At 54.2% G+C, this 14,183-nt stretch overlaps 5 protein-coding genes across 5 annotated transcripts; 2 read left to right on the forward strand and 3 right to left on the reverse strand.

Moving 5' to 3' along the window:
• Positions 1–438: 438 nt before the first annotated feature.
• On the reverse strand, positions 439–3,103 carry SPSK_02232 (uncharacterized protein; the record flags this gene model as incomplete). Its single annotated transcript, XM_016729105.1, has 3 exons — positions 439–1,052; positions 1,112–2,752; positions 2,818–3,103. The coding sequence occupies 3 exons, from the start codon at positions 3,101–3,103 to the stop codon at positions 439–441; spliced, it is 2,541 nt and encodes an 846-aa protein (XP_016588794.1).
• A 1,268-nt stretch (positions 3,104–4,371) lies between these two features.
• SPSK_02594 (RNA-binding protein motif protein, X-linked 2) lies at positions 4,372–5,511 on the forward strand (the record flags this gene model as incomplete). Its single annotated transcript, XM_016729462.1, has 2 exons — positions 4,372–4,427; positions 4,515–5,511. The coding sequence occupies 2 exons, from the start codon at positions 4,372–4,374 to the stop codon at positions 5,509–5,511; spliced, it is 1,053 nt and encodes a 350-aa protein (XP_016588795.1).
• Positions 5,512–5,809: 298 nt separating this feature from the next.
• On the reverse strand, positions 5,810–7,117 carry SPSK_02541 (SVP1-like protein 2; the record flags this gene model as incomplete). Its single annotated transcript, XM_016729410.1, has 2 exons — positions 5,810–6,951; positions 7,009–7,117. The coding sequence occupies 2 exons, from the start codon at positions 7,115–7,117 to the stop codon at positions 5,810–5,812; spliced, it is 1,251 nt and encodes a 416-aa protein (XP_016588796.1).
• A 1,946-nt stretch (positions 7,118–9,063) lies between these two features.
• SPSK_02445 (uncharacterized protein) lies at positions 9,064–10,643 on the forward strand (the record flags this gene model as incomplete). The annotated part of the gene is made up of 6 exons (XM_016729316.1): positions 9,064–9,136; positions 9,256–9,372; positions 9,444–9,531; positions 9,615–9,752; positions 9,841–10,308; positions 10,382–10,643. The coding sequence occupies 6 exons, from the start codon at positions 9,064–9,066 to the stop codon at positions 10,641–10,643; spliced, it is 1,146 nt and encodes a 381-aa protein (XP_016588797.1).
• Positions 10,644–11,771: 1,128 nt separating this feature from the next.
• On the reverse strand, positions 11,772–12,720 carry SPSK_02662 (bax inhibitor family protein; the record flags this gene model as incomplete). The annotated part of the gene is made up of 2 exons (XM_016729530.1): positions 11,772–12,263; positions 12,346–12,720. The coding sequence occupies 2 exons, from the start codon at positions 12,718–12,720 to the stop codon at positions 11,772–11,774; spliced, it is 867 nt and encodes a 288-aa protein (XP_016588798.1).
• Between the last annotated feature and the right edge of the window lie 1,463 nt (positions 12,721–14,183).

The following is a 14,183-nucleotide window of genomic DNA, read 5'->3' on the forward strand; positions in this document are numbered from 1 at the left end:
ACAAACGATGAATGTGCAGAGAAGCACTCGGCGCAACTCAGAATGATATCATAATATGTCTTGGATGCGAGTCACGCCCTTTGCGCTCTCTATCATTTCTTTGTGTTTATGGAAAAGAAAAAAAAATTATATACGTATGTCCACAACATCAATAGATATTTTTTTTTTTTAAAAAAAAAAAAACTCTTATGTTCGAGAAAATAATATGAAAGACTCAGTGAAATATGTTTGGAGGAAATACAAATTGTTTAACTTCTCGACTTTAGAATGTCTTTAACAGTAGTGAATGTAAATATTTGGGGGTTGAAAATATAAAATAAATAGCGGAGAAGTAACGGCTAAAACAAAAAACTCCAGTAACTCAAACCCCTCAGAATCCCGACGACATAACTCCTCTCTTCATTTGAGACACGTTGACAAATGACCAATGCACACCCTTCAACTACTCGCCTCGACGTTCACTACCAAGTCGACCGGCGACGCCTTCTCCCACTTACCATCCTTCAGCACGTACGAGCTGCCGCCGTCCTCTGCAGCGGCCTCCTTTGTAGGGAGGTCGACGAGACTCGGATTGCGGCCAAGTAGCCACGCAGCTGCTGTCGTCTCTTTGCCGTTGCCTGCACCACCGTCCACATAGACCAGACTCCTCAGGCCGGCACGCGGTCGCTGGAAGTACTCAGCCACCACGGGATCCGAGGCCGAGGGGCCAGCGGCCAGTGCGGCCACCTGCGGACCGCCGAGGCGTGCCGCCACAATTTGCGAGAGCAGGCCGGGAAACAGCCACGAGTGCTGCAGCATCTCGACCTCAAAGGCGTGAATTGTCTCGCGTGCGAGGTGCGTGTAGGTGTTGTCGTTCAGAATGCTGCCGAGGCGGAACAGGTTGGACGCCGCCACGGCATTGGTCGCCGGCAGTGTCGTGTCCATACCGTCCTTGAGGCGCAGCAGGTCGACGTCGTTTCCGGACTCCTGCGTGCGATAGAAACCGCCGCTGGACGAGTGCGTTTGCGTCGAGGGCACACCGGGGCTGTCGTAGAACAGCTTGATTTGTTGCTCTGCATGATATTAGCATGACATTCAGTGTCGCATAGAGCAGAAGCGGACGTTGACTTACCCTGCAGCTCATCGGCCCACTCCAGCCACTCGGCCTCGCCCGTGGCCTCGTACAGCTCCAAAAGACCCTCAATCAGGTAGGCGTAGTCTTCCGCAAACGCGTGCACGTCCTCCCGCTTGCCGTTCACAAACACGCGGTACAGCTTCTTGTCCTTTGCAACCCACAGGTTTTCCTGAATAAACTTGGCAGCGTCTCGCGCAGCCGTGATGTACTTATCGCCCTTCTCCGCGCTGTGGCCACCGAACTTGAGTGCGGCGCCGGTGCGTGCAAGCGAACCGATGACGAGACCGTTGCCGGCCACCACCACCTTGTCGTCTAGTGCGGGCCGCACACGCTCCTTTTCGCGGTGCGCAGCCAGCTTTGTCCGTGCCTCGGTCGTGATGCGCTCGACGTTCTCACGCGGGATGTTGAACTGTCTCGCCAGCTCGGCCGTGTCCTTGCTCACATAGAGAGCATTCTGGTTGATAAACTCGTCAAACGGATCATTGTCACGGTCCACGTTGCCGTCCTGCAGCACGTTCCAGTAAGCCGCCGCCACACGAGCGTCCATGTCGTTGTGGCCGTTGCCTCCACCGACCACTGTGTCAAACTCTCGTCGTGTCCAGACATAGTACGCGCCCTCCCGCACGTGGCGGTCGCCTTTCCGGTAGTACGAGTCGGCGGATTCGCTGCTGGCAAAACCGCCTCCCTCAAGACGCACGGGTGCGCTCGAGAGGTAGTCGGCGAGCGAGTAGATTACATCAAGGAACTCAGGTTGTGTCTCAGCTGCTGAGCTACTGGAAAGGTCCGACTTGGGTGCGCGCAGAGTGTACAGCCACGCATCGAGGTACAGGCTCAGCAACAGGCCGTTGTCGGGGATGAGCTTCTCGAAATGCGGCAGGGACCAGTTGATGGTGTGGCTGGCCCGGCCAAAGCCACCAGACAGGTGGTCATGCAGAGCGCTATTGCGCAGTTTCCGAAGCGTGAAGAGCGCCATCTGGACAATGCTGGAAACCTCGGTATCGCCAACAATGTCCTGCACAACGGAAGGGAAGCTGCCGAGCTGTAGCAGGAACGAGTATTTTGCGGGTGTGACGAACTTGGGAACAACACCAAAGCCACCGTTCACAGGGTCGAACGTCTGCCTCAACGTGCTATAGGCTTCATCAAGCTGGTCGATATCAAGATCGAGCTCGCTCGACAGGTTTGTCTCGTTGGTTTTAGACTCGCCCGGCTTGAGCAAACCACGAGGACCAAGCGTGCCCTCGGCAGCAAATTTCCGCAGCTGAACAACTGTCTCCTGGGCCTCCGTCCGGCATTGCGCCTCGCGTTCGGTCCAAGACTGGCGCAGCTTCTCCAGCACGCCGAGGAAGCCAATCAGCTCCTCCTCCCCGTCCTCGCTTCCGCTCTGTTTGTCACGTCCGCTCGCCTCCGCACCCGGGCCAGGCCAGTAGCTGCCGCCAAACACGGGCTCCAGGTCGGGCGTGAGGAACACGTTGATCGGCCAGCCCGCGCTGCTGTTGACCAGTTGCAGGTAGTTCCAGTACACAGCGTCGATGTCCGGGCGCTCTTCGCGGTCGACAACGATAGGAATAAAAAACTCGTTAAGTATGGAAGCGATGGAAGGGTTCGAGAAAGAGTCTTGTGTCGTCAGATGACAGTCTAGAATGAGACGACAGGTTAGAGACAATGTACAGATTTAGAGCGCAAAGATGGGAACAGCATACAATGGCAGGCGAGAAAGCCAATGTGCAGGAAGATAGGCTTGTTCTCCTGTTTGGCACGATCAAGTGCATCTTGTCCAAACAGCTGCCAGTTGACGGGCGTGTCCGCTTGCGCACGCACATACGGGCTGTTGCTTTCGCCGGCGCGGTTGCGCAGGGGCGTGGCTTCGGTGACTGGAGCTGTAGCCGGCGGCACGGCTGGGGCAGCAGCAGCGGCTCCGAGAGCCGTCGCCTCGCTTGACGATCCCGAAGAAGCCCCGCTGGCTTTCTGGAGCTGTGCGGCCATCATCTGGAACGGTTGTTGGGTGGGTTGTCCCCTCCTTCTCGAGCCGTGACGTCGGTTGAGGGTTAGTGGGTTATTCGGCACGCGACTATCGTGTGCGCAAGATCGTTACGGAGCAAATCTGGCGTTGCGAATGTGACGAGCAGGTGATACAACTCCAAAAATCAGATAAGCGATCTCACTGTTTGGTGCAGCCTCGCTTTCCGTCGGGCTGGCGGCAGGTAGTATGCAACCCCTCCCAACCTCCAGATAACAAACAAAAAGTGTTATCGCAATTGTGCGCCGTGTCGGGATACAATGTATCGTGCAGCAAAGGCGAATGAGAGATGCGCAAAAGAGTTTCCAGTACAGAAAAGGGAGGTCCAAAAATGGTAGAGAAGATAGAGAGAAGACGATCGGTGTAAATCCAACGAGTAAACGGTGCAGAGAACAAAGGAGAATCAGGAAATAGTGAAATGCATTAAGACGGAAGGAGGGGAGGGGCATAGATGATGACGGTGGTAGATTGCCAGGCAAGCGCAGCCCAGCGGCCCCAAATAAACCACCGTCGCACCTGCTTGCCCCACCACTTAAGTTGAATATGCCCCTGTCGACGGCCTCAGTTTTGTAACGCAGCCCAAGTTGGTCGCACTTTCCTTTCAGTATTTCGTTCTGCAAGCCTGAGTCAGCCGCGTAAAAACATGTACCCAGTTGTTCTTTCCACTTTAAGGTCGAAAAAAATGCCATGTGAAACAATGCTGACTTCCTACGGAGCAAAACAATGTAAGGCGAGAGGAAAGAGCGATTCTGAAAGTTACACCCTCTGGACTCCAAGACTGCCTCTCAAGCCCCAGGAATGTCATTCGTGTATTGGGGAGTGTACTGGCATCCCCAGCAGGGTTGCGGTTAACGACTCCGTTTATCTTACAGGCGAATTGGTCGCCCTATGCCCCGCCCAAGGCCGCAGAGTTCCCGGCGGATTGCACTGTCTTGATTGCCTGCTATTTTCAGGCGACAGTGTCAGCGAATTTCTGCATCTGGTAATTGGGCAAACAGTTCTAAACCGTGAAACTGTTTGTGAATGTTGCACATAAAGCATGAGTTACCACAACTGTCCAGGTACAGAAGCCTTTTGCTGGCGCAATGAGCAACTGTAGCCATGTGACAATCACGTGACGCCGCATTTCAACGTCAAAATCGCGACTCGAGAAAAGCTTCACGTCCAAGCTCTCTGAAAACTGTCAGCTGTGTCTATACGAATGAACAGGCGAAGAAGCCATTAGTCTGCCGCGACGATGAACAAGATTCGGCAAATACAGGAGCTCAACAAGAAAGAGCTAGAGCAGGGAATGTAAGTTTTCAATGTCTGCGACAGTGCTCATCGAGAAAGCTTGTACTTCTCAAAGAAGCATGTTACTTACTGTGCTTTTATTTACAGCTCCCCGAATGCCTCTTGGCACACCGACTACCGCGACACTGCTTTTGTCTACTTTGGTGGCCTCCCCTATGACCTGAGCGAAGGAGACATCATCACCATCTTCTCGCAATATGGCGAGCCCGTCTTCCTGAAACTTGCGCGCGACCAGGAGACAGGCAAGAGCAAGGGCTTTGGCTGGCTGAAATATGAGGACCAGCGCAGCACCGACCTGGCCGTGGACAACTTGGGCGGAGCACAGATTGGCGGGCGCATGATCTCGGTCGACCATGCACGCTACAAGGCACGCGACGACGAGGACGCGGACGAGTTCAAGGTCGGCTGGGCAGATATGCAGAGACGGCTAGGTGCTGGTGCTACTGCCGGCGGAGGCGGCGACAACAGCGACACGGATATGGGCGAGGCAACACCGAGCGAAGACGAACGCAAGCAAAAGAAGAAGAGCATCCGCAGCCGAGGCGATGGGCACCAGCCTCTGCTACGCGAGGAGCGCGAACTACAGAAGTTAATCGACGAGCACGATGACGAAGACCCCATGAAGGACTTTTTGGTGGAGGAAAAGAAGAGGGAGGTCGACGAAGCAAGGAGGCTACGCGACTCGAAGGGTGACGGCGAACGTAGGCACCGGCACCGCTCGCACCGGTCACACCGCTCGCATCGAGATGATGATGATGCCTCGTCAAGGAGAGATGACAAGGACGGCGACCGCCGAGAGCACCGTCACAGGCGGCGGGATGATGGTGGAGACAATCGGCGAGACAGAAGCGATAGAGACAGGGAACGAGATCGCAATCGCGACCGCGACCGGAGGCGGGACGAGCTTGACGATGACGAAAGTCATGGCCGGAGACGAGAGCATGACCGAGGACAGGAACGCCATCGGGATCGGGATCGGGATCGGTCGAGAGACGACGGCAAGGATTCTTCGCATCGGAGACGGGACAGAGATAGGAAAGACGACCGCGACGACCGGGATCGGGATCGGGAGCGGAGGCACTGAGATACAATCACGAGGGCGATATTTGTTCATGCCCATTTCAAGCATTTCTAACGATGTTTCTGACCTATATACCCCGATCCTTTGCGTTCAAAGCACCAAATAAACTCCTGTGAATGCCAAAGTATCCCGCGAAACGCCACGCCACAGCTGTGCAGATAAACAATTCTAAAAGAAGTATTTGTCAATAAACGCAATAACGCCACTCGGTGCCTAGGGGGAAAAAACAGGAAAGAACAGCGAAAAGAACAACATCCAAGGACACATCCTAGCGCACGAGGCACGGTTTTCCCTAGACCTCTCAAGATAGTTCCATGTTGAGGTAGTTGGCCCATGCCTGGCGAACACAGACGCGCTGGCCTTCGTTACCGGTCGATATCACGAATCGTTCATACTTGGGCTCCGAACCAGTCCCGAGAACGACAACTGTGTTGTCGTTCCGCCAGCCAATAATACCTAGGGGTAGGCGCGATCGCCTCATAGCCGATGCTTCGTCTGCCTCGCGGATTCGGTTGGCCGCAGGCCCGTCGTCCATAGCGAACTCGGCGCTTGCAAAGGATACGGTGTCCCGGAAATACTTGGGCATAAACGGAATCTTGCCGAGAACGCCCCAGCGGCCGCTCCGGCTGTCTCCGCTGCGCGTCGGATCTGCTCTCTGGTCCGACGAGAAGGACACGCCGCCGTCGGACTCTTCATAGGCCCACTCGCCGCCAACATCAGAGGGGACACCGCCAGATTGCCTGCTTCCGCCCGCCGGCCCGGGGCCATCACTTGTCGTCTGATGCGGGATGTCGAATATGTGCAGGGTGCCCTTGTCCGAAGTGCAGGCCAGAAGCGTTCCTGATGGGTTAAAGCCGAGCGAGAAGATACTGACTTGGTCGACGCCACGGCGGAGCTCAGCCACGCGGCCGTTGTTGGCGGTAAGGAATACGCGGATAAGTGTACCCTTCTCGCTCGCCGTTGCCAATAGCGACCCATCGCGACTCAGAGCGATCGCGGCCAGCTCGGACGAGTGTGCTGGGATGATGCTGACTTCGTGCGTCTCGTTGTGGACGATCTTGACGTGCCCAGGGATCTGGCCCAGAATGGCAAAATGTGTCCGCGACACGGCGCACAGGCCGGCCGGGTTGGGCGTGGTGGTGAAAGAGTGCACACGCACTGGTTGGTGGTCGATGTTGTAGATAGACACCTCTTCGTCGAGGACCACAACGAGCTTCTGCCCAAGCACATGCAAGCCCCGGATGGGCCGCTTGCAAGGCACTTCCCGCGTGAACTTCTGCCGCTTCTCGTCCCATACGACAACCTTGAGTGGATTGTGCACGGGCACGCGGCCGCCGCCCACGAGGGGGATGATGTTGGTGCGTCCGACGATTTGGATGAGGCCCACGCCGCCTTCTTTGAACAGCCGCTTAGCTAGGAGCTTGCAATTTCCCGCATCAAAGACTGTCGGTTGACGCTGTTAGCGTTCGTTTAACTGCAGGGAAGGGACGTATGCCGTACCTCGTATACCAGAGTTGGTGCCGACGACAAAACAGTCGCAGTTGAGATTGAACGATGCCGCCAGTGCGATGACATTGCTAGAACCCTCGATAGGCGTGCGTGCGTCCATTTTGCCGCGCAGATGTCCGCCTCGATGGACAAGATGAACGACAGTCGGTCTGTGTAGAGTGAGCCCGGCCAGGGTAGGTCGACGTCATGGAAATGTAAACCGTTAGGTGTGGGGCCGCGCCGCGTACATTCGATGGGCGCAAAGTGGCGGCTCTAAAATTCGAGGAGAGGACTTCCAGCTGCCTGGCTTGACGCCCGAAATGGCGGCACCTTGAAAGTGCAGTAACGAATAGTAGCAAGGCCTTAAGCAGTGATTCGCAAAACTAAATCGACACGACGGTCTGTCCGAACGAGCGGGAGATAGATAGAAGAGCTGATCGTAGGTAGAAGCCTCCCCTCCTTCAAGTGGGTATCGGTGTCCTAACGGTATTCGGAGGTTGCAAATCGCGCCTATCCATATCGACGCATGCTCCGCTGCAGGATGGTTGGGAAGTACGCCGGGAAGAACCTGAAGCTCGATATTGAGCAAGGACGACAATGTACAAGCCGATCCGGCGAGAGTGATGGAAAATGACGAAGGAAAGTTGGAATAATTGTTCAGGACAAATGGTGGTAGGAGGTCGGTTGGAGCTCTGTCACGCGTCACCAAAACGGAGTCGAGCTAGCTCATGCGTGCTGTGGCAGGTGCCGTGACAACTGCCCAGCGATTGCCAGCTGGCGCATCAATTCTTTGGAGCTTGTTGAAGGCGCCAGCTGGCAGCAGTTCTTTCCTATTCGGGATGCAAACAGTGCATTGCACGAGGCCCCCGACGGCCACAAAAAGCATTAATATTCCAACTCCAAACCTGCGCATCAAAACGGCCTGCGAACTTGGGTTTGGCGCATGTATCTCGTCCTTGCATCGAGTTTCTGCCCAAACTTCGTTCCCATGTATCTAGCGCTTGCTGAGAGCCCACCCGCCAAAAGGACACGGCGCAAGGTGGACTTTATTTTGTCGGCAGACCGCCTTGGACACTGAGAAGCCATGAGCATCTCCCCCCTTTCTTGAACTTGAGGCGCCTTCCCTATTTGAGCCATGGCGTGGAAAATAAGCCGGTCGGTGCTGTCTTCCCCCCTGAATTTGCTTTGCTGGTGTGCGACTGGAGCCGTGTTTGTCTTGCGCTCCGTGCACGGCCCACTTTATCTCCTGTAGGTAACGGGCAGGTCCTTGGGCTTGCAGACGCTGCTTTAGGGGTTCTTAGGCCCATTTAGTGTCCCTTTCCCAGCTTGTGTAGGCTGTTAGGAGCTCCTTCCCCGATTGCGATCCACGGCAGAGCGCCCCTTCCCCTGGCTGTTCTTGTCAACGGGGGGATTCCCGTATTGTGCAGACAATTGCAGGTCGCGCTTGCCCACTGAAATTACCGTGCTGTGTGCTGCCCCTGATTTTCTGGACCGTCCTTTCGTTATTTCTTTTTGCTGGGTTGCGACCTTGAGACTACTCCCCACTTCCCTCGTTGGTCCCCCCTTCTTTCCTGCTTCGACGGCCACCGCCTCCTTAAAATTAAAATCTACGTATCCCAATCCGTACCTCCTGAACTTTCTTGCGTCCCCCCTTCTCGAAGTTGCACGCAAAACAAAACACAAAGCATCCCACAACAAACTCTCGCCCACTTTCTGCTCCCCACCGTGCACTCGAGGTCGAAACGAAACACTTCGTTCGGTCGAAACATCGAGCAATTGCCCGCCTGCTCCGTGAAGCTCCCCCTGTACACCGAGAAAGCAGAGACCATACCAAACAAGCGTCCTCAACCCATATTACACCGGCATCATGTCGTCGCCTGCCGTACGTCCGCACTTTTGTGATGCCTCGCCGGACATTGATTCGGCGTCTTTTTGCTGTTACTTTGCTGCACTTTCCAAGCTGCTAGGTCGCAGGGAGACCATGCATCGCGATCACATCTGCCCGGCCGACTTTACCCCTGAATAGTCTCGTTTTGCTAACACCAGGTGTTTCCTTTATCACAGAAGATGATCCGTCGCAAGAAGAATGTCAAAAAGGGCATTCAGTTCTGCCTGATGGTCTGCGGTGCCTCGGGTACTGGTACGTTGTGGCCCGCGCATTCGCATTGAGCTGGAACCCACGAAGCTAGATTTGCTCGGATCAGGCTTCGAGCTCCCAAGACACCATTGAAGTGCTAACCTTTGTGTGCACTCATACAGGACGGACTACCTTTGTCAATACACTGTGCAGCAAGGGCGTCTTGACGCACAAGGAGTCGGACGACCCGAACACTGCCCATGTCGAGGAGGGTGTAAAGATCAAGCCGGTCACCGTCGGTACGCATGCAACCCATCCGCTCTCCTGGACTGGTTACTGGAAAACAGTCCTACTAACAGTGACCACGCAGAGCTCGAGCTTGATGAGGAGGGCACGCGCATCTCTCTCACCATTGTCGACACCCCCGGTTTCGGCGACCAGATTGACAACGAGGCCAGGTATGTCCGCCCAACAGGTCCTTGTAGGCGAATGCCGGATCTTGACTCTTCTAATCTGTGTACTGATGTTTATACCTATACAGCTTCTCCGAGATTGTCGGTTACCTCGAGAGACAGTACGATGACATTCTGGCTGAAGAGTCTCGTATTAAGCGTAACCCTCGCTTCAGAGACAACCGCGTTCACGCGCTCCTCTACTTTATCACCCCCACTGGCCACGGGTAAGTCAGATTTGGGACTGCACCGTTTTGCACTGGTGCATCCTGGATTTCCTGCTCGTTACTTGAAAACTGACAACATCTCACCTAGCCTCCGCGAGCTCGACATTGAGCTCATGAAGCGACTTGCCCCTCGTGTCAACGTTATCCCAGTCATTGGCCGCGCCGATTCGCTGACTCCCGCTGAGCTGGCTGAGTCGAAGAAGCTGGTTATGGAGGATATCGAGCACTATCGTATTCCCGTCTACAACTTCCCCTACGACATTGAGGAGGATGACGAGGACACCGTTGAGGAGAACGCCGAGCTTCGTGGTCTGATGCCTTTCGCTATTGTCGGCTCTGAGGACATCATCGAGATCGGCGGCCGCAAAGTTCGCGCTCGTCAGTACCCATGGGGTGTTGTCGAGGTCGACAACCCGCGCCATTCCGACTTCCTGGCCATTCGCTCGGCCCTTCTGCACAGTCATCTGGCTGATCTGAAGGAGATCACACATGACTTCCTCTACGAGAACTACCGTACCGAGAAGCTTAGCAAGAGTGTCGAGGGTGGTGCTGGAGCGTACGTTTTCCCCTTTTGTCACTCTCCATATGCGGTATTCCTGTCTTTTGATATCATACTAACTCGCGGACAGTGACAGTTCGATGAACCCCGAGGATCTTGCCTCGCAGTCAGTCCGCCTCAAGGAGGAGCAGCTCCGCCGCGAAGAGGAGAAGCTGCGCGAAATTGAGGTCAAGGTGCAGCGCGAAATCAACGAGAAGCGCCAAGAGCTCTTGGCTCGCGAATCTCAGCTCCGCGAAATCGAGGCTCGCATGCAGCGCGAGGCCGCAGCTGTTGCCGCCCAGCAGCAGGCAACCTCTCCCATCGAGGCGAACGGCGACCACGACGGCAACTAGATCCGGCCGGATGTCAAGGATATCATGGTGTAATGCTTTTACTCGCCATGTCTATGACTATCGTCTTTGCGAAGTTCGAACCAAAAGGGGAGATTGGGTTTCGTTGCAATACCAACACACGGGCGTTGAGATCCGATTATTCTGTGCGGCTTGAAAAAGAATTAAAATATTCCGTCTTCGGCGTATTTTATTTTGGGTTTGAATCACTCCGGGGGCAACCAATTACATGAAACTTACGACGAGGCGGGTCTTGAAAAAAGGAGAGCAGTTCTATGCGAGCTTTTTTTTTGTGATGCAACTTGCAGACGACATCACGGGCGTCTGACCGAGATCTAACTGCGGTTGACAAGAGCTTGCGACGATTGGACCATATGGGCAACAACTGTTTTAATTCCCCCGCCCGTCCTCTTGTCTAATTGCTCTTATTTTTATTGTTTTCATTTTCGTCTTTTCGCCTTTAATCTGCGGTCGGGCATTTGGTTGTTTAACCCTTTACCCCTTTGCGTTTTGTTTGTATTTTCTATTTCTATGTTTTCTCATCCTTTTTCCTTTTCAGTAGTGCGTGTTGCTATTATTCTTACCTATGAGATTTCTAATGCAGATATCCCCAAATCATACTTATTAGTCTATCCAAGCTTGTATCTTGCTATATGCATGATATTGTCTGGAATCAAGGACGCACGACATGTAAACGCACGACTAGTAGTAGCTCAGAACGTCGGTAAAGGTTTGCTTTGATAAAACTAAGCAGGACGGTGTCATGTCAACGAACGATAAGAAATATGAAAAACAAACCAGCTATGTACAAATACAAGGAGACAATAAGCAGAGTACGACAAAAAGTCAAGACGTGAAAAAATTGGACACAAGGAAATAACTGCTGCCAAAACAAGCACCAGAGTAGAGAAATGTAGCAAAGCCCGCAAACGTGGTGTTCTGTAAAACGAACCCAGAGACTCTTCAGTACCAAATGTCCTCCTCTTGTATTCATATTAATGTGGTCGACGCACCCACGCACCACAATACGCAGTCTTGTCGTGGCCACTCCGGTTTCACCTTCATCGGAGTCTTTCCTTCCCTCTGTTCCACTGTTCAAACCTTTGCCACTTCTGCAAGATGATCCGCCGTCTAGTTGTTCTGCTGGCTGTTGAGGATGCGCAGGATGGCCAGGAACAGGTTGATGATGTCCAGGTACAGGCTGATGGCAGCAGCAATCTCCTCCTCAACGTGGTGCTTGCGCAGGACCATCTGGGTATCGACCAGGATGTAGCCACTGAAGATGAGGGCCGTGATGCCGCCGTAGATGAGCTCGGTGGTGGAGCTGTAGGGGAAGAACATGGCCATGAAGCCGAACAGGATCAGGGCCCAGAGAGCGCCAAACAGGTAGGGCATCCACGAGGTGAAGTCGTACTTGGTCTGGCACGCAAAGAGGGTGAGGAAGACAAAGATGCCGGCGGTGAGGACCACGGCGTTGAGGACGATGCTGGCTTCGTAAAACGAGACAATCACCGAGATGCTGTAGGCCTCGAGGACGGTGAAGCCGGCGAGGAAGAGGAGGTTGGCCGGGTACGACTTCCGCTTCCAGTAGGTCAGACCAAGGAAGCCCATGGCGCCGAAGAGCTACATTCCTGTTAGTTTGCGAAACAACGTACGTCATACAGTACATGTATCTTGTTGGGGCAAAACGGAAGGCCGTGCTTACCGAAACGAAGACGAGAGCCGGGTGTGTCTGGATCCATTTGCGGTAGCCCTCGCTCAAGAAGCTGACGGCGCCGAGGGCGCTCGTGGCCAGCAGCTGGATGGTCAGGATGGCGTAGACCTTGCGGACAAACTGGTTGCGGATGCTGACGGTGGCCTCCGCGACGGAGCCGCCAAACTTGAAGTCGTCCGGCAGGTCGCTGTCGTCATCGACACTCGCGCGGGGCGCACCGGAGAACAGCCGCTCGTGATCGTCGTCGGCGGCGGCGCGGGCGCTCGCGCTCGCCTCGGCCTGGTACGAGGGTGGCGCCTGGGTGTAGTCGAGGTGCTCATCAGGGTCGACGGCGGCCGCCGGGCTATACTTGGCCGTGCTCGCCATCGTAGAGGATGAGGTGGTGCGGGATGTGTTGATGGTCGAAAAAGTAAATGGCGTGTCGAACAATCTGGGACGAGAACTCGAATACCGAACACCGTTGGCGATGATACGACACAAAGGACACAAAATAAGAAAGTGCAAGTTGTCTCGAAATTCGTGCGGATGCGAGAAGGCTGATGAAATCAACTAATCACCGGGGGACGTTCTAGTTGCCTAATGAGTGGCGCGGGGATGGAGAGGCAGTGTTGGCGCCAAGGTCGTCTTGTGTTTGGAATCAAGTCATGTGATTTCAAGCTCTATAAAGTCACGTGCAAGTCATGCGTTTTTGTAAACGACCTTCTGCGACTGTCCGGATGACTGCCAATGAAGCGACGGTTCATTGCTACTGGAGTATCTATGGAAGGCTAATGTTCTTAGGACTAGTCGATGGCATTGTACGCTTCTTTCCTATCCAGTTTTTGCTGCATCTTGTGACAATAATGTTCGTTGTTTCTTTTCTTTCTTTTTTGTTGGAGGATAAATGGTGATTGCATTTAGAGTACAACATACACGCGCGTGAATCTTGCGTGCTGGCGAAACCGATTCTCATTGGAGAAGGGCGAATGCAACGCAAGGCATACACCTGACAACTGCTTCCCAACCCTCTTCAGAAACCCTTCCCGCTCGCCAGGCGACCCTGGTTAGACTTTCAGCCATTAAGGGTTGTTTTATTCTTTGGTTTGGACCCTGTGCTTTGGCATCGTTTCGTCAAACTGTTCTTTTTCGGTCACGACCTTTCTTTTTCTGGCGGCTCCTTCCATACCAGTCGATCTCGTTATTACGGTGCTGTGGGGTGCCGAAATGTCGTTGCCTTGGAATAATAAGACCATTGGTCGTGTCTTCACCGCTGTCATTTTGGTTCTATGCAAGCTCTAGTGCGCCATTGCCGCCAAGACCCTGCAATCCCCCCCAAAGAAGCTGGGGGCAGTTTGTATTCGGGGTTCGATAGCGGCTATGAAGAGCAGCGTAGATAACAAACATCGTATCTTACGGTTATACGAGGAGACGAGGTAGGTCGACGACAGAGGCAACCGCGGCCGGCGCAGTCGGCGGTTTCGACAATTCGCCTACCACATTTCATCTCGCTATGAGTATCTCTTTCCTTTTCGAGTACACGCTGGCGGACGGCGAGCGGGGGAAGTTACGATGGGGGAACGACGGCCACAAACCATGGAGCGCGGCAGGGGCGTTGGCCATTCTCTCGCCTGTCTCAATGTAACACGGCGGGGAAGCAGCAATAAATACGAAGTGTTTCTTCCGCCCTAAACCCCGTAGTCGTCGGCAAGACACTTAAGTAGCCACCCCTGGGAAAGAGCGATGGGGCACTGTGCGGCATACGATGCTATGGTGCAAGAACCAGCGTTTAGATAAGCCTGAAAGGGAAGTTGTGACCAGCGGCGCTCTAAGTTCGTTGGAAAGAGGTTCAA

This window comes from Sporothrix schenckii (genome assembly GCF_000961545.1).
Source record: "Sporothrix schenckii 1099-18 chromosome Unknown Cont43, whole genome shotgun sequence".
Lineage (NCBI taxonomy): Eukaryota > Fungi > Ascomycota > Sordariomycetes > Ophiostomatales > Ophiostomataceae > Sporothrix > Sporothrix schenckii.